Source organism: Phascolarctos cinereus, unplaced genomic scaffold (assembly GCF_003287225.1).
Source record: "Phascolarctos cinereus isolate Bilbo 61053 unplaced genomic scaffold, phaCin_HiC Scaffold_1;HRSCAF=81, whole genome shotgun sequence".
NCBI classification, from domain to species: Eukaryota; Metazoa; Chordata; class Mammalia; order Diprotodontia; family Phascolarctidae; genus Phascolarctos; species Phascolarctos cinereus.
In genome coordinates this window covers 106,280,229-106,300,116 of record NW_027555514.1, presented here as the reverse complement: position 1 = coordinate 106,300,116, position 19,888 = coordinate 106,280,229, and the positions used below count along the sequence as shown (strand labels likewise).

General features: G+C 36.6%; 1 protein-coding gene across 1 annotated transcript in view; it reads right to left on the bottom strand.

The window, feature by feature from the left end:
• Positions 1-19,888, bottom strand: part of DGKI (diacylglycerol kinase iota) — a 478,924-nt gene that overhangs the window by 41,686 nt on the left and 417,350 nt on the right. The window contains exon 23 of the mRNA XM_078153519.1: positions 3,409-3,488. Within this exon, the coding sequence (XP_078009645.1) occupies positions 3,409-3,488 (80 nt within the window). The remainder of the gene's footprint in view (positions 1-3,408; positions 3,489-19,888) is intronic.

The following is a 19,888-nucleotide window of genomic DNA, read 5'->3' as shown; positions in this document are numbered from 1 at the left end:
CTCCAGGCTGATTTCCTACCTCTGCATGCTCCCAAATCAGAGATCAAGATAAGGTTCCAGATGTAGTCTGACCAACTTAAAGTATAATATTACTTTCAATGCTTGAGCATTATATTTTTATTAATGCATATTGAGCTTGTTACCAGCCAATACACTCACATTTTCTGCTACCAAGTTAGGTCTCCTCAATTCTGTACTTAGGCAATTTTTAAACCTAATTGCAATATTAAAAAAACAAATAAACAACTAAATTTAGGACTTAACATTTACTCCTGTTATAGTTCATCTTGTTGGTTTTGATTCAGCATTATTAAGTATTAGGATCATTTAAATTTGTTATTCTGTCACTCTTAAAAATGGCTCTTCCTTACAAGTTTGTAATATCTTCAACTTTAATTAGAAGGTCTTTTGTGTCTTTAAATCAGTCCCAAATAAAAAAATCCATGCATGGATTTGTGTTTCAATATAGACTTCTGTACTGTAATAGAACTGAAATTTGTTTAAATAAGGGCTTATGTCTTCTGTTCAGACTTAAAAGCATTTTTTTAAAAAAAAGGACTTCTAGGTTGGTTAACAGTTTCACAGATGGTCAGAGATGGAAGGAATCTTAGAATCCTTCAATATTGTTCAGCTCCTTTAACAAAAAGTATTCTTTACATCTATATCACACTTCAATATTTACAAAAATGCTCCCTTCTTTTTTGGGGGGGCTGATACTTTCTGTTTCAAGTGTAAACAAATGTAAAAAGGAAAAAAATATGTTTTCCTCACAGTCCAGGAAAGATGGTTAAATATAATCACCCCCATTGAATGTTTAAAGACTATGGACTAGAAAAGTTATTACTTGCTCAGAGTCAGTGAAATGCTAATATATATCCACATGCTAACAGTCCTAATAAAGGTAAGAATCCTTAAACACGTAATCTTGCCAATAAGTTTTTTTTAAAGAGTATCCATGGATTTACTAATTATTTTTCATTCGATTCTGACATCAGGTATTGTTCATGACAATCATCCTTTCTTGTGTATAATTCTCCCTAAGTAAGCTGCCATTGTTCAGTTATAGGCATGGACCTCTAAAAATCAGTGGCTTTAGTTTGAAAGTACTTTAACTACAATGTAGAATAGAGTCTAGCAATGTCTGCCTACTTACCAAGACTAACTGTTCTTAATTCTTTATTCTATTTGTGGGGAATAAAAATTAAATGGCTCTCTCATAAAACTTTTTAAAACGACCAATGTGTTTTCACTAGACTAGCTTGGAAATTCAATGGTCCTTTCTATGTCTTCCCTCACTTTGACTACTCTGCAGAACTTAAACCACTGACTCATCCTACTCTCTAGTCCTAAAATTTTTTATTCCTTTGACAACTATGGCACTGCAGAATCCTTCCCTTTCTCCTACTCCTCTGACCAATTCCTTGTCTGATTTAATGACTTTTCCTTCTCCTCCAACTCCCTTAATGTAAGGATCAGCCCTTAACTCATTTCGCTTTTTTCTGTACACCCCTCAGCCAAAGCATCCACTCTCCTGGCTTTCACTATCATCCCTATGGAGATGAGTCATGAATTTGTTGCTCTAGTTTTGACCTATCCCTCTAGCCACAGAATAGGATTTCAAACTACTTCCTAGATTTCTTTATTTAGATGCCCTCTAGCATCTCAAACTTTTTTTTTCCTTATACCAAGCCTAATTTTTTTTCTTTTTAATTTCTACTTATTTATACCTAGTTCTGCCCTTTGGGTCCAAGGAAGACAGATCTAATCTTTCCTTCACATGACAGCCCTTCAACACACACATATTTGGGGAAAGTCAGGGAAGGCATTTTTAAAGTATTGAGAAGTTGAAGTATGGCCTTGAAGTTGGCCATAAAACTGGTCAGCAGTATATTCGAAGAAGAAGAGAAAAAGGATAAACAAAGGGAAGGGAAATATGAAGTGTATGCAAACTTTGAGGGATCTACTTTGGCTATTATATAGGGTATATATGAATTAGTAGTGGGAGATAAGCCTGGAAAAGTTGATTAAAGTACATGGTAGGTAGGGAGCCCTGAAGGCCAACCTAATAATGAGTTTTCATTTTATTTGGCACTCAATAGAAAATAATTGAAGGTTTTGGGGCATGGAAGTAACACAATGAAAGGTGTACTAATTTGAGAAGATTAAAGCGGCAATAATGTATGAGATAGATGAGGGTGAGATGTCAAGGTTGGAAGACTAGTTAGGAGATTGTTGTAACAGTCGAATAACATTTATGTAGTGCTTTAAAGTCTGTAAAGCATTTTGACTATGCTTTGATTTTTTCATAAGAACCCTATGAGCTAGGTGCTATTATTACCCCCATTTTACAGATGAGATTGACACTTAAAGAGATTAAATGATTTGCTTTAGTCTCATAGCTATTAAGTGTCTAAAGGCAGGATTTGAATTCAGGTATTCTTGACTCCAAGTCCATTGTTCTGTATACCAAATTATCTAGCTGCCTAAATCAAGCCAAGCCATACAAAGGACCTAAATTATGGTAGTGGTATTAGGATTTATAAAAGGTCAGGGGAGATCTAAGATATAGTGCATAGGTAGAATCAACAGGACTTAGTAATTGATTATATGTGGGCGTTGAGGCAGAAGAAGCAAAAATATGGCTTCAACATGTCCAGAACTGAATTCATCACCCCTGCCATCTCATCTCTGATTAGTACCACCATTTTCCCCAAATACATGTGTGTTGAAGGGCTGTCATGTGAAAGAAGGATTAAACCTGTCTTCCTTGGACCCAAAGGGCAGAACTAGGTATAAATAAGTAGAAACTGAAAAGAAAAAAAAATTAGGCTTGATATAAGAAAAAAAAACTTCCTGTCAATTAGAGCTATCCAAAACTGGAATAGGCTGCTGCAGGAAGCAGTAGTGTACAACAGATTTCTATACAGGTATGTTTGGAATTTCCCTTCTGAAGTCTGAGATTCTGCAATCTTTTCATAGTCTAAAATCTAATTTGTACCTGTCTTAATGGCATTTACTGTATTTTACCATGTATTATAGATATCTGCATATCTGTCTTATCTGCAAGATTATAAGCTCATTGAGAACAAGGACAATGAATGTCTTACTCAACTTTGTATCGCCTGGTAACACAAAACATAGAGCTTGGTATTTAATGAACACTTTTTAAATTTCAATGAATTGATTGATATGCAGTTCTCCCCTACTTTAAAATCCTGTTTCATCTTAGCAGTAAAGAACTAAAACTGAGAGATAACAATTATGCTACACGTTTTGAGGCAATACATAGACAAGCTGTCCCTTTGCTAATCTTTCCTTTGCTGAATTCATATAGTCAGTAACTGTTTACAGACCCCAAAGGCTTATCAAATGTTCATTATAAATAAAAAATTGTCCAAATCAACTCACCTCCTGTAGGCGGTCAATGTACATACGGCAAGTTTCCAAATCACAGTCTCCTTGTACAACTAGAATGCCCAGAGGGATAGCTGAGGGTTGGGGGAAAAGAAAGAGCTAAAATAACTTATTTGACATTTCCATGTAGACATGAATGTGTTTTTATTGTTCAAAACATTTCAAAGCATTTAATTCCATTTAAAAAATATTATTTTTTAATTAAAATTTTAATTCCTCTCCCTCCTCATCTATTTGGCCCTTGCATGATTTGTTATAGCAACTATTTTCATGCATAATCAGTACCGTCTTGTACAGCACAGTTTGTATTTTCATATATCTTTGTACCTGTGGATTGTGTCTGCCATCACCAGAAGAAATCAGATTTGAGACATGCATGTCTTCCTCTGTGAGGCTAGTAATTCCTCACACAGTTATCCTTGCATTTCCCACAGCTGCCACTGGGGGACTGGATAGAATAACCTTTCTGAATAAGCTTTCCCCAAGTATTAACAATGAGTCTTAGAGTATGATATACATAAACAACAATAACAAAAATTCATTTCCCCTCAGTGATCTTCTCCTTTCTAATGAATGTTTAATAGACATAGAATAAAGTTCTTGCTTCTCTAAGGTCCTTCAGGTTTAAGCATTTCACAATCTGCTATTCTGTAATGCATAAAAGACCCTATTTGTAGGGCCTCCCCTACCCAAGGCACCACCATCTACTATTGTGGTTAACTTGCCTGATAGTTTCCACATGATTTCCCCAAAACTAGCTATTGAAAACTGATAATTCAACCAAATTCTATGTGTATATGTGAGCACATTGGACAGGGGAGTAGTTTCATAAAACCACAAGGTAGTTTAACTCATTTCACTGAAATTTTTTTTTTAATATTTGGATTAAATAAAACACATTCACATTGTTTTCATAAATATTTTTCTTCTTTTGTCACTTTAGACATGATACATGATAAGAGGAGCCATGATTCATTCTTCTGGCACAGATTAGACTAGATGACCTCAGAGATCCTACTCTCAGGGGATTCTATGATTTTATAAGATATTCTCAGCTTCCCAGAAGTTTAAATCTTTCCATCCTCCTATTTTTCCTGTTTTAACTGCCATGTATCCTAAAAACACAAAGTGCAAATTCTGTTCTGAAACCCTTTTCATCACCACCAAAATTAAGAGACAGCCTGTGGAGCTAACCTAATGGCCAATGTGATTTGTTCATCATATTTTCAAATATACATCAGTCCCAAACTGTGTACCTTTCTTTGCTAAGCCCACTGAAAAAAATTAAAATTAAAAAAAGGCAGGAGACACAAATAGAAAATTTGTTACCATCATATTAAATTTAATATGCATATCATATAATAATAATTTGATGTTGTTCTTAGGTTATTTTCAGTTGTGTTTGACTCTTTGTGACCTCATTTGAGGTTTTCTTGGAAAAGATACTGGAGTGGTTTGCCATTTCTTTGTTTGTTTTTTTTTTAATTTAGATCTGCTTTTATTTCTTTTTTTATTTAATTTTTTTAAACTTTTTGTTATATTTTAAGTTCCTGTCTCCCTCCCTGCCCACTCCACACTAAAGAAGGCTACCATTTGACAGAGATATATAAGTATATATGTTCAGTAACTTGCATTGAATATTCAATGTTTGTTTTTATGTCATAGCCAAGGGACTGTTATTTTTGTTCCAAATGGAAGCGGATCAGACAGCTTTCCACATTCTAAGTTGTTAGGAAGACTAAAGCATTCCTGAAGAGGCTTTAATGGAAAAGAAAGAATTCTGAGGTTGAGGAGGGAAGACTTGACCCTTGTCAGATAATGAAGAATGCTGTACAAGTAGATCTTAAAAATAGATGTACGGCTGTTTCTGAAGAGTAGAGTTGGACACTCTTAAAAAGGAAGCTGCTTTTTCTCTGAAGAACAATGTAGTAGAGGTACAGAAGGTATCGATTGAGAGATTACCGCCAAGGGACAAAAGAAGAGTTTTATAGTTGGTGGTATCCTGTTTAAGCTATTTGTCTACTCCCTAACAACTGAGAGGTCTGTTATCTTCCCGGATTGTGTATCCAAGACACAATAGAAAACCTCTCAAAACTTACCAAAAGGAATTACAACTGTTCACTTCTAGAGATTCCTATTTGTGTAAATGACACAGATAGAAAAAGCTTAAAAATATTTTTAGGTTTTATCACCATTTCATTTCAATCACTCATATTGCCCATGATTATGAAGTCAGCCAAGAAACGGAAGACCACTGGGATAGAAATTGGGTCTTCCTCACTGCTGCCCATTGAAGGTAATTAATTCCAAAGAATAAAATTAATTTGGGAAGTGAACAGCTGGCAAAGATGGTGTCTGAAAATGGAATTTGGATTCTATATTATGGCTTATCATAGAGGCTTGACAGAGTTTGGTCAAAATTGAAGTATAAATAAGCTAGCTTGGTGCCTGGCACATAGTAAGTAAATAATAAATGCTTATTTACTTGACATAAAAAAGGTGTAATATTTCTCTCAGGGATACAGTTCAGCTGGGCTAGATGACCTGGGTTCCTCAAGGGCAGGTAAATTTTCTTTTACTATCTCCTTACTTATAATATTTTCCAAGTGTCTTGCAAATCTAATCCAAAGGGTTTAAAACTAAAATGCCCAAAGACTACTTATGTTTTCCTTCTGTTAGGTATGTAAGAGAACAGCCAAAGAAAAGATCAAGTATAGTAGCTAAAATACCCAGAAATATGCAGGAGATAAAATCTAAGAAAGGAACCCATAGTAAAATACATGGTATCAAATGTCTATTCACAAATGCCCAAAGTGTTGGCACAAACAAGATTAAATGGAGGTTTTAATAGAAAAGAGTCAAACTAGACTTCACAAGTATCACTGAAACTGGATGGGATAAAATCTATGACTGGACTACAGTTCTAAATGGGTACACCTTGTTCAAAAGAAAGAAAGAAAAAACAATGTATAAAAAGAGGTAGGAGAGAATTAATGTTGTTTATGAGGAAAGTAATCTTGGAACCAGAGAGTGGAAGAAAAACAGAGAGTATTTGGATAAAGGTTGAAGGAAGAAGAAACAATGATTTTATCACTGTAGTATATTATAATGCACTTGGATAGAAAGAGAAAATAGATGAGGAGTATGTGAAACAGATTACAAGTCTGGGACAGAGGTATAAGATAGTAATAATGGAGGACTTCAATTATCCAGACATCTGCTGTATATCTCACTGCCAAAAGCACCACAGCTAATGATTTCTTCACTTGTCTTAGTGATAACTTCAGGGGAAATTTTATTCTGATTCTCAAACAGGGATCTGGGTGCTGGAGAAGAAATGATTAAGACTTTGGAAGGAAGTAAATACTCCATACTAGAGTTTGCAGGAGAGGCTATCTGGACAATGTGTAACACAAACCCTAGTTCTGGGAAAGCATATTTAAAAGGGTTTAGGGAAAGCAGGGTGGAATTCCAAGGACTAAAATTCTTCAACCTCTTATAATCTGGCTTCTGACCTTATCATTCCATTGAAATTGCTCCCTGCAAAGTTATTAATGATCTCTTAGTTGCCACATTCAATGACCTTTTCTCTATCCTCATTTTCCTTGACTTTCTATAGCCTTTGACACTGTTGATCACTCTCTCTTCCCGTTAGGACACTGCTTTCTCCTACTACCCTACTATCTAATCCACTCTCCTACTATCTTATCCGACAACTCTGTCTCCGTTGCCAGATCTTCTAGATCATGCTCTCTAACCATATGTATCCCACAGGCTTCTGTCCTGTGCCCTCTTTTCTTCTCTCTATACTACTTTACTTGATGATCTCATCGGCTCCCATGGATTTAATTATCTTCCTTATGCTTTTATGATTCTCAAACCTATCTATGCAGCCCCAGATTCTCTGTTGACATGTAATCTCACACTTCCAACTGTCTTTCAGGCATCTCAAACTGAACATCTAGTAGACATCTTAAGCCCAATATGTCTAAAACAGAACTCATTATACTTCACCCTAAATTACTCCCCAATCCCACTCTTACCTTCTCTATTACTATAGAAAGCAACACCAATCTCCTAGTCCCTCAAGCTCAAAATTTAGGAGTCATCCTGAATTCCTCACTATCTCTTACCCTCATAGCCAATCTGTTGCCAAGGTATGTTGGTTTCACCTTTGCAACATTTCTCATATATATCCCCTTCTTTCCTTTGACACTGCAAGCACCCTAGTACAGGCCTGCATCACCTCACACCTGTATTATTGCAAACAGCCTACTGGTGGATCTGCCTGCCCTCAGTTTCTCCCAAATCTGATCTACCCTGCATTCAGCCACTAAAGTGATTTTCTTTTCTTTTCTTTTTTGCCTTTATTCTTTTTTTTATTAATTTATTTTGATTTATCAACAATCAATTCCATAAGCTTTTGAGTTTTAAATTTTTCTCCCCCTTCCTCCTCACCTCCCTCCCCAAGACGGCATACAATTTGATATAGGCTATACATATACATTCCTATTAAACATATTTTCACCTTAGGGATGCTGTAAGGAAGAATTAGAACCAACAGGAGAAACCAAATAGCAAATGGTATACTTCAATCTGCATTCAAACTCCATAGGTCTTTCTGTGGATGTGGATAGCATTTTCCATCATGAGATTTTTGGAGATGTGTTAGATCCTTGTATTGCTAAGGGTTAAGTCTATCAATATTAGTCATCACACAACATGGCTGTTACTGTGTACAATGTTCTCCTGGTTCTGCTCACTTCACTCAGCATCAGTCCCTACAAGTTTTTCCAGGTTTTTCTGAAGTCCACTTGCTCATCGTTTCTTATAGCACAATAGTATTCCATTACATTTATATACTACAACTTGTTCAGCCATTCTCCAATTAATGGGCATTCTCTCAATTTCCAATTCTTTGCCACCACAAAAAGAGCTGCTATAAATATTTTTGTGCATGTGGATCCTTTTCCCATTTGTATGATCTCTTTGGGAAACAGCCCTAGAAGTGCTATTGCTGGGTCAAAGGGTATACACATTTTTATAGCCCTTTGGGCATAGCTCCAAATTGCTCTTCAAAATGGCTGGATCATTTCACAACTCCATCAACAATTCATTATAATGTTCCAATTTTCCCACATCTTCTCCAGAATTTATCATTTTCCTGTCTTGTCATGTTAGCCAAATTGATAGGTGTGATGTGGTGGCACAAAATTGTTTTGATTTGCATTTCTCTAATCAATAGTGATTTAGAGCATTTTTTTCATATGACTATAGATGGCTTTAATTTCTTCATCTGAAAAGTGCCTGCTCATATCCTTTGACCATTTATCAATTGGGGAATGACTTCTAATCTTATAAATTTGACTTAATTCTCTATATATTTTAGAAATGAGGCCCTTATCAGAGACACTGGTTGTAAAAATTCTTCCCCAATTTTTAATTTTCCTTCTAATCTTGGTTGCATTGGCTTTGTGCAAAAATTTTTCAATTTAATGTAATCAAAATTATCCATTTTGCATTTGGTAATGTTCTCTATTGCCTGTTTGGTCATGAATCTTCTGTTCTCCATAAATCTGATAGGTAAACTATTCCTTGTTCTCCCAGTTTGCTTATAGTATCAAACTTTATATCTAAATCATGAACCCATTTTGACTTTATTTTGGTATATGGTGTGAGTGGTCTATGCCTAGTTTCTGCCACACTCTTTCCCAATTTTCCCAGAAGTTTCTGTCAAATAGTGAGTTCTTATCCCAGATGCTGGGGTTTTTGGGTTTATCAAATAATAGATTGCTATAGTCATTGACTATGGGGTCTTGCATAGTTAACCTATTCCACTGGTCCACCACTCTATTTCTTAGCCAGTACCAAGTAGTTTTGATGATTGCTGCTTTATAATACAATTTAAGGTCTGGAACAGCTAGGCCACCTTCCCCTGCATTTCTTTTCATTAGTTCCCTTGACATTCTGGACCTTTTGTTATTCCAAATAAATCTTGTTATTATTTTTTTCTAGCTCTATAAAATAATTTTTGGTAGTTTAATTGGTATGACACTGAATAAGTAAATTAGCTTAGGTAGCACTGTCATTTTTATTATATTAGCTCCGCCTACCCATGAACAACTGATGTTTTTCCATAAAGTGATTTTCTTCAAATGCAATCATGTCACTCCCTACTCATAGGAAAAAACAACTGACCTGGAAAACAGATTTAGAAGAAAATTTGAGTATCATTGAACTATCTGAATTTCAGCCCAGACATCACATTTCAAGAAATCTTAAAAAAAAAGAACTTCCTATCTATCTTAGAACCACAAAACAGGTGACTACTAGTCACCTCCTGAATTAAATCCCCAGATGAAAACTCTCAAGAAAATCATAACCAAATTCTAGAGCACTAAGGTCAAAGAAAAAAAAATTACTGTAAACATCCAGAAAGAAAGAATTCAAGTACTCAGTAGTTACAATCATGATCACATATGATTTAGCAGACAATACTACAAAAGAGTGGAGAACTTGGAATATGAGAATCAAGAAGGTAAAGGTTATGAGCTTACAGCCAATAATAACTTACTTATCAAAACTGAGTAAAATGGACATTTAATGAAATTATTACTTCTAAGCATTCCTGATGAGAAGACCAAAGCTGCAGAGAAACTTTAATATACAAACACAGGAGTGAAGAGAAACCTGAAAAGGCAAACATTAATGAACAACAATAAAACACTCAACAAAGATAAACTATTTATATTCAAATATGGGAGATGACACATATGTCTTATCTGATCATCAACAGGGTTCATAGAGGAAGTCTGATTAGACGACCTTGGAATGGTTCTTGTTACATCCTGATGATTTTAAGAAATGAATGGAAAGAGAGCAGAAGAGCAATACATTGGGAATAAGAAGAGGCGTGGGGAGAATTGTATTACATAATGAGAATATATACAATTTGACATCTGAACAAACAAGGAGAGAATGTGGGAGGGATACAGCTGAGACTTCAAACTCGCTCTCATCTGAGTTAGTGAAAATAAGAAAGAATACATATACAGAACTGGGTACAGAAATACATTTTACTCAATAGTGAAATCAAAAGGAAAAGGGAGAAGGGGAAGAGGAAATTAGACGGACTATAGTTTAAGGGAGAGATTAGCCCTCACCAAAACAAATACTAAAGATATACAAAAATATTTGTAGCTCTTTTTGAGATAGTAAAGAATGACAATCTAAAGGGGTGCCCATAAACTTGGGCAATGGATGAACAAGTTACGGTATATAGAATACTCTTGTGAGGAACTCTCATTAGTGTCACGACCAACCAGGATTCCTGAGATGAAGGACTCAAAATGCAGAATACGACAAATATCGTTTAGGACATTGAGAAATCCAGGAGCAATGGGTAGAAGTTACAAAGAAGCAAATTTAGGTTTGATTGCAGGAAAATTTTCCTAAAAATGGGAGCTGTCCAAAAACAGAGTGGACTGTCTCAAGAAAGAGTACCTGCTGCCTTCTTGGAGATCTTAAAACATCAAAGTCACCTAGCTGACCCCCTCATTTTACAGATGAAGATACTGATGCTGAAGGAGGTAAAGTCATTTGCCCAAGGTCACACAGATGACACTTATTCATTTGAATAAAGTTCTTCTGACTCAGAGCCAGTACTCTTTTTATTGTGCCCCACTGCCATTTTGATCAGTGGATGAAGCAACTGACACTTGAGTGCTTTTCCTTGCTCTTATATGAAGACTGACATGGACCGTAACTATAAATAATTTCCTCTTGCCCCAGCCTTCAATAACTATGTAAATGTATTACTAAAGATTTTCAAAGAAGTGATTATTTTCCTAGTATATTAATAACCAATTATAAAATTAGGATTGAGGTTTTTCCTTTCTATTTCTTCATTCAGGGACCACTGTCTAGATCAGTCACTCTCTGAAGGACACTGCTTATAGATAAGATTGCCCAAATCCTCTGGGTACTGCTCTGCCATCTTGGGTGGGACCCCACCCAACTAGAAGACCTTATTTCTGTTTAGAGTATAAACAGAATCTAATCTAGGTGAATTCTCACCCTTAGGAAATAAGCTCACATCATTGTACTCCCTCCCTGCCTCCCTCCCACCCCCTTGTGGTCTAGAGGGTAACCCAGTTTATGAAGGAGAAAACCAACCAGAGTGGTCTGGGTAGAAATGGATTCCTTTGTCCAGATTGCTGGAGGCAGCTAAGTTGGATGATCAAGTCATGTTCTTACCGGGAGGAAGACTTTTAGCCCACCTCATCATTAATATGTCCATCCTGCCATTAATTGTTCACCAATGGGGGGTTGATTTTCACTTGTCAGAGTCACCTCTTTTTCCAAAGGTATTTAAGCTTCAGTTTATCTTCATGGTTTTGTCTTTGGTTACCAAGAGAAACCTCTGACCATCAATTTATTGAATATTTGCTAGCCTAATTAATAAATTATTAATTACCCAGAAACTCTGTTTTTTGGGCTTTTAATTAATCTCAATTCCTTTGCTGTTCTGTAGCATCAAGCACTAATCTCCCTCCCCCAGTTAAAAAAAAGAAAGAGAAGGGAACCAACCAGTCTTGACAGTACAATCATGGGAAATAGAAGATGGAGTTTCCATTTAAGGATCTGTGTAATCTTCAGTAAATCCCTAAACCATCTTGGTCTTAGAATTCTTCATGTATACAAATGAGGTGGGTGGGCAAGATGACCTTTCTGGTCCCTTCCAGGTTTAAAGAAATAGTCTATGATGTTCATAATTCTAAAACAGATTTTTATCTACATTAGATACTAACTCCCAAGAATTTCAATATTTGACAAAGTCCATGTGAAAGTAGTAATGGAATTTATATAAAGCTGAAAACTTCTGGCAGTATATTGCTACCCCCAGGATGCTGAAGCCCTTGAAGGTGTCATGTGTTCGGTAACGTATCATTGTGGAAGAAAAAGGCAAAGAGTATGATGTATTGCTTTAATTATCTTCAGTTGGCTATTGCTGTGTAAGTCCTGCTAAAACCAATTTACAACTAAACAGTGACATTTGTTTCTTCAAATCCTAAACAAAATAACTTGCAAAGAAATCATTAAGGAAGGTATGAAGTCTTTGGGAGAAAGCCTCTCAGAAACTCAGGGGACTGCAGAGATTGTGATCCAAGTTCCAAGTATTTACAATTCATTTTAAAAGGTTACAGGATGGGGCTTTAATAAGGTTGCCACTTTTTCTTGAGGGGGGGTAGTAAACAGGGAAGGAATAAGTTGTGGCTTAGCATAAATTAAATAGTTTATTTAAAAAAAATAGAGTTCCAAAAAGTGAGGTTGAAACATATGCAAATCTCAAAATGCAAAAGGAGCAACCTTAAAGAGAATGATTACCTGTGAATCTTATTAAATTAATCAAGCTTATGTTATTTATGTTCAGATAGTTAAAAGGACAGAAAAACATTAGCATGTTATAGTCAGTGGAACAATGAATTCAGCTGGTGTCAGAAACCTGTATTCACATCTTGAATGATTCTGCCACATATCCATGTTGTATTTGATGAAAGTCCCCAAAGATTTCTGATCATCCCTTTCCTCTTCTGTAAAGTGGTGATAATACATTCACTCATGTGCTAAACTATCACATGGTGAGCAAGAAAATGCTTATAAATTATCTGAAGCCTAAAGAGTCAATGGACCCTCTAATTAAATAATTAAAGACAAATGGCTACCATTTTAAGGATATAATTTGAAAACATGTGTTCTAATCCTCTTCCCAACTGGGAAAAAACTGACCTAACCTTCCACAAGATATCCTTATCATCACCTGTGTTCCTCTTCTCACAGTAGCAAAAGTAAACTCCCACAAAAATGGCAGAAGATGTAATAACATTCTCCATGTATGAAATAGTCTTTCTTCCATTTAATAGTAGCTTGTGATCAAGCCTAAATGTACTTGATTTTACTTTTTCACTTTATACTATGAGTATTAGATACAATTGTTTGTAATCAGAGCTTCTTGGATGATGGGAGAAAAGCTGTCCGGCAATTGTTCTCCCTGTAATTGCTTGTAATAACAATAAAAAGTGACTCTGATAGGCTGTAAACAAAAAGTCTAGTGAAATTTGTTTCTTTGACAACTATAAAGAGGCATATAAATGAGAGACTGCATGGTGTAGTGGATAGAGGGCTAGCCTTGGAGTAAGGAAGACCTATGTACAAGGAAGGGAAGCCTGCCACTGATGCAGGCTAGCTATATTACAACGGGCAAGCCACTTAACATCTCCATGACCCTTTCAATTCTTTTGACTATGAAAGTGGAGGACTTTCCTATACTTACAAAATCAGCTTCTCACCCAAAAAAATTCAAATTACTATTAAGTTTTATTTTAGATTTTTCTGTTTAATAAGCAAACAATGTTTTCAATATCATGTATTCTGGTATCCATTCTTTTCACTCAATGCATATTGTCATTTCTGTTCTTGAAAAGATAAGTGCTTTTTTTTTAATTTGGGAAAACAGGTGCTGTATCAGAGAATATTACTAATTAGGAAGATAACTCAAGCAAGCTATAAAAAGAAAGGAAGTTCTCTGGAATCCAACACTTCCAACTCTCCCCTCTTCCTAGTTCCCTGTTACTATCAAGGGCACCATAATCTTCCTACTAACTCAGGCTCTCAACCTAAATGCCATTCTCAACTCCTCATTCTCATTCATTCTATAACCCAATCTCTTGCTAAATCCTGTTGTTTCTACCTTCCCAACATCTTTTCACAAGTCTTCTTCTCTCCTTGGTCACATATTTCACTTGGCAATTTCATCATTTCCCATTGTCTCAACTATCATCACTATGATGATGATTCACTGATCTACTTATTCAGCCCTGACCTTCAGACTCCCATCTTCAACTGCTTACCAGTCTACTTATACTAAATGACCATAGCCATCTTAAATTCAGCATGTCCAAAACTGAAATCATTATCTTTTCTCACAAACCAAACTCCCTTCCAAACTTCTCCATTACTATCCAGGGCATCATCATTCTCCAAGTCACCCAGGTTTCTCAACACAGATGTCATCTTTGACTACATTCTTTCACACACACCTCCATATCTAACCTGTTGCCAAGACCTGTTGATTTTACCTTTGTAACAAGAGAACTGTGTGAACCAAACTGACACCACCTTGTAAAATGGACTACATTTTGAGACCACTCCACTTCAGAGACCTAAGTCTCATTTTCCTGTAAATTCCATGCACTTGCTAATCATGGGATGTTTCATATCTAGGAAAGTCCACTTGCCTCACTCATCCCCCTTTCAACTTGGAAAGTACCTAAACAGATTACCTAATCTTGTAACATGTTTTACATACTGTTAATTGTGTTCTTTTAATGCATTCAAAATCTCTCTCCTCCTGTATTCAGGGTCCAGTGCCAAGCAGAGGAGGCCAGGTCTCTATTTGTTATGCAGTTAGCGTGCATTACTTATGCCTGGAAGCTCAGGGCTTTGTTTTCTCGGTTATTTCAGAATTTCACTCATCACAGTAACATCTCTTGTATATGCCCCCTTTTCTCTGCTGACATGGTAGTCATTCTAATGAAGGCTCTTATCACCTCATGCCTGGACTATTACAAGATCCTGCTGGTTAGTTTCCCTGCCCCAAGTCTCTTCCCCCACCAGTATATCCTCTACCCAGCTTTCAAACTGATCTTCCCAAAGTGAAGACCTGACCCCATCACGAACCCCACACTCCTCATCATCCAATCAACTCCTGGGGCTCCCTTCACCTCTAGGTTCAAAGTGCCAGAATCTGGCATTCAAAGCCCTTTATAACCTGGCCTCCTCCTACCCTTCCAGTCTTTTTATTCCTTATCTCTCCTCCCCCAATGTACTCTGAGATCCAATGATACTGGCCTCCTTGCTGTTCCTCACACAACAATTCCATTTCTAGACTTCAGGTATTTTTCCCAGCTGTTCCTCATTCCTGGAAAATTCCCCCTCCACATCTCTACCACCTGGCCTCCTTCAAATCCCAACTAAAACTACATCTTTTATGAGAAGCCTTTCCTGATCCCCCCTTTAATGGAAGCGTCTTCGATCTTGCTTATCTCCAATTTATCCTGTATATATGTATTTTTATATGTAGCTGTTATTATGTTGTCTCTCCCCTTAAACTGCTGACTTCTTGAAAAAAGGAATTGTCATTAGTCTTCCTTTGTATCCCCAACACTTGTCTAAGTACCTGGCACTTAATAAATATTTGCTGACTGGTATGGGCACTCATCGCCTTGCACTTGGACTTTGCAATAAATAGCCCTTTAGTTGGTTTCTCTACCTCAAATTTCTCCCCACTCTCTATTCTCCACTTAGCTAAAGTGATATTCCTAAAGTGCAGGTCTGAGCGTGTCACTCCTCTACTCAGTAAACTACAGTGGCTTTCTATTATCCCCAAATCAAATATAAAGGCTTTTACAGTCTCTCTCAACATGGCCCCTCCCAACTCTCAAGCCTTGCTACACTCTGCTTTCCTCCGTGTACTTTAGGATCCAGCGACATTAGGCTTCCTGATGCTCCTTACACATAGCACTCCAACTTCTTACTTGACAGCTTTTCGCCAGCTCTGTCCTCATCTCTGTTTCCAGGTTTGCTTCAATTCTCAGCTTAAAGGCTACTTTTGACAAGAGGCCTTTTCAGGTCTCATTTAGTGCCCATTTTTCCTTGAAGGCTGTCTCCAATTTACCTTGTATGTAACTTGTGTGTACTTAGTTTTGCACATGGTATTTCCTCCATTAGAATGTGAGGTCCTTGAGCAGAGGGACTGTTTTTTGCCTGTCTTTGTCACCCTAGCTCTTAAGTCAGTGCCTGGCATGTAGTAAGCACTTAATAAATGCTTGCTACCTGATTGACTGTTATCCTTATAGATTAATTTCTGATAAAACAATATGGGAAGAAGTAGAGAATATAGAGGAAGAAGAAGATGAAGAAAAGGCTGCTGGATAGGACAGAGATTCTCTCAACTTTGGCTCAGTAATTTCAACCAGGCCAATAATGGTAACTGAGAAACAGAAATTCTTATCTGACTGCCAGTAATAATGAGAAGAAATAAGTTGTCAATCTTTCCCCATCAAATTCCTAGTGGACTACAGGTCCACTTCACCCTAATCTGCCATCTTTAATTGTGCCTTAGAAAACAATATACATAAAGGAATGTGTATGTTCAAATTCAAAAGAAAAAAATCATGCCTACAAGACATTCTCTGCCTTTCAGAAGGTTTGTCTAAAACTTCTCAAAGCACCAAGGAAGAATGTGAATACTAACTCACAAAATGTCATCTTCTGACTCTGAAGCCAATAAAAATTAACATAAAGGAGATATGATTAGCCAGTTGGAAGTAACCCATTAGAGAAGTATGAATGGATTATCGTCAGAGCTTTTCAATTTAGAGTATAAGTAAAGAAAAAGAAGCTATGATCTCTTCAACTATATCTAAGGCTAAGAAAATGTTGTTAAAGCAGAAAGGTCTGCATGGAATTTAGAAAAAGGAAAACCAAAGAGGAACAATCTGTCACTGTTTATCCAACACTGCCTGAGGCAAAAGATGCTTTGATTCTAGTTGGCTATAGACATAAATATCCAGAAATTGAAGAATGCAACCTATCAAGCTATCCTGACTTGGTAAAATCCTTTCTTTAGGAACAGCAAATTCTTTTACTCAATTCACCATTCAGGAATCAGTCTTCTGACTTCAGAACTGAAATGCTGGGAGAACTTATCCAGGAGAATAGGGCGTCTTGTACAGATACCTGATACGAGCTCTTTTCAGATTTAATTACCATTGTATGTACTTTGACAAATTTGTGCTCCCTTGTGATCATATCCCTTAAATATGACACAATGCTCCAAAGCCTGATGGACCCTGGGTGAACTGATAAACTGCAATTCTTAAGCCTTTAGAGCTCAGGATGAAATTGTTCTGTTTCTCTCTGAGCTACACCCTTAGGCAAAGCCTCACAATGGCTGAGCATCAGCAGGACCCATGAAGATGATCAAGCCCTCTCTCCTCAGTTCAGAGAGCAGAGGAAAGGAATTTAATCATGTGAACTCCTCAAGAGCAAGGACTATTTCATTTTTGTCTTTATATCTCTAGTTACATGGTTAGCATCCTCATCACCTCTTGCTTGAACTATTTCAATAGCTGTCTATTTGATCTCCTTGCCTCATATCCTTCTTCTATCTAATCCATGTTTCACAAGCTGGCAAAGTAATATCCCTAAAGTACAGGCTTGACCCTGTCATTCCTTCCCTCCATAAACTCTGTTAGGTCTCTGTTACATGTAAGATCAAATATAAATCCCTTTGTTTGCCACTTAAAGCCTTCTACAACTTAACTCCGGCATATTATTCCAGCTTCATCATATATCATTTCCCATCACACCACACACTCTTTGGTCTTTTTGTTGTTCTGAGATGAACAAAAACTCTGAGAGACAGAGTTCTGGGTAATTAATAATCAATGTATTAATTAGGCTAGCCAACAATCAAAAAATTGATGGTGAGTGGTTTCTCTCAGTAACCAAAGATCCTAAGGGAGACCCTGAAATGCCTAAAATCCATTCTAATGGTGAACTACCAAGAAAAGTGAAAATCAACACTGATGGGGGGACATTTAATGAGGAGGGGGGCTATAAGTCTTCAGCTCCTCCTGCTGAAAACCTGGCTTGATCATAAGACTTGGCATCCTCAAGGCATCTGGGCAAGGGGAAGCCAACTCCATCCAGACCTCTCTAACTGGTTTTCTCCTTCATAAATTGAGTTGCCCTAAACTCAAATGGCGGGTTCCTCCTCCAGGTAAAGGCTCACCCAGACAGGATTCTATTTATACTCTAAACAGAAATTAGTTCTCCTGTTTAAGGAGCTTGTCCCTTGGGGGCTAAGAGCAATCTTATTAGTCAGTCAAGACCTTCAGAGATTGACTGACCTTTTCAGGAGTTAGGTTTTAACAAAAAGAAAAAGAAAAGAGTGGATCACAAATTAATAATTATTTATTAATATAATAGTATAATATTAATTTTTTTCAATTCCTAATTAACAATATTTCATGTCTCACTTCTGTGCATTTGTACAGGTTACTCCACATGCCTGGAGTTCTGTGTCTCCTCAACTCTTAGAATCCTCAAGCAGATTCAAAGTTCAGCTTAAGTCATCTACTATAGAAACCCCTTGGGAATTCCCTAATGATTCTTCCCTCATCCATCATTACTTTTTATTTACTTTGTATATCCTTTGCACACACCTCTACCTTGGGCTAACTTGCCAGAGTGCCTTCTTTCTCAAGTTCTAGGATACACTGAAGGTAAACACTCTTATACAACAGGACATAAGCCTGATACCAGTACGCTTCCTCCCATCAACTGTGTACAAGTAGACATAATTAGCTAAAAGTAACAGAATTTACTAAGATGACATAAAACAACCACTTCCATCCCATAAACCTGGTATTCTCTCCTACAAATAAATACAGCATGTATAGAAGAGTGGCACTATAGTACAGTGATAGTGAAGCAAATATATAGAGAATATATGTGCCAAAGCAACTGATACTTTTAGTACCCTAGGACCTAAATATTTCTTAATCCTCTTGTGAAGCCCTCATGAAGCTATTGCCTACATGCAGGATCTCTGTTAGGCAGGTTGTTTAGCTGGGCTTCCAAGGTTTGGTTTGCTCCATACCTCAACTCTCAAATGACAGAGTTAGTTCTCCCTTGAATCTATAGTGGGCTTCCTTCTCTGCTGCCAAGGGTCAAACTCATTGAAGATGCCTCCAGGCTCAAGGAATGCCTCTCTATGGGTTTGTTCATCTGCAGAGTGTGTATCTCTGCCCCCTCAACTGTACCCCCTATGGGGTCCATAGCTCCACTTCAGAATTGATGGTGTGTAGTAAGAATAACTAGCACTTTATATAAGCGCTTTAAGATTTCCAAAACAAAGGCTAACTCAGATGCCTTCTCTTAGTCTGCAAGCAACCCTGGATTCTCTGAATAATAATAATATTAACTGTTAATATAATATAATTGTATTAATATCATAATCATATAATATTAATATATCCTATATGACAAATATCATATAACATAATACTATATATTACATATATTGTATTGTATACTTGTATAATAAATAATTGTATGTTATATAATATTGTATAATAAACAGTATATTATATATCAAGTTATATATTATTATGACCTTATAATAATATAACATTATAATAATAACATTAGTTAGCATTTATATAGCACCTTAAGGTTTGCAGAGTGCTTTACATTTTATCCTCACAAAAACCCTGGGAGGTAGGAGTTATTATTATCCCCATTTTACAGCTAAGGAAACTGAGGCAGTCAAAGGTCAAATGACTTGCCCAGGGTCACCTAGCTAGTTGAGTGTCTGAGGCCAGATTTAAACTCAGTTCCTTCTGCA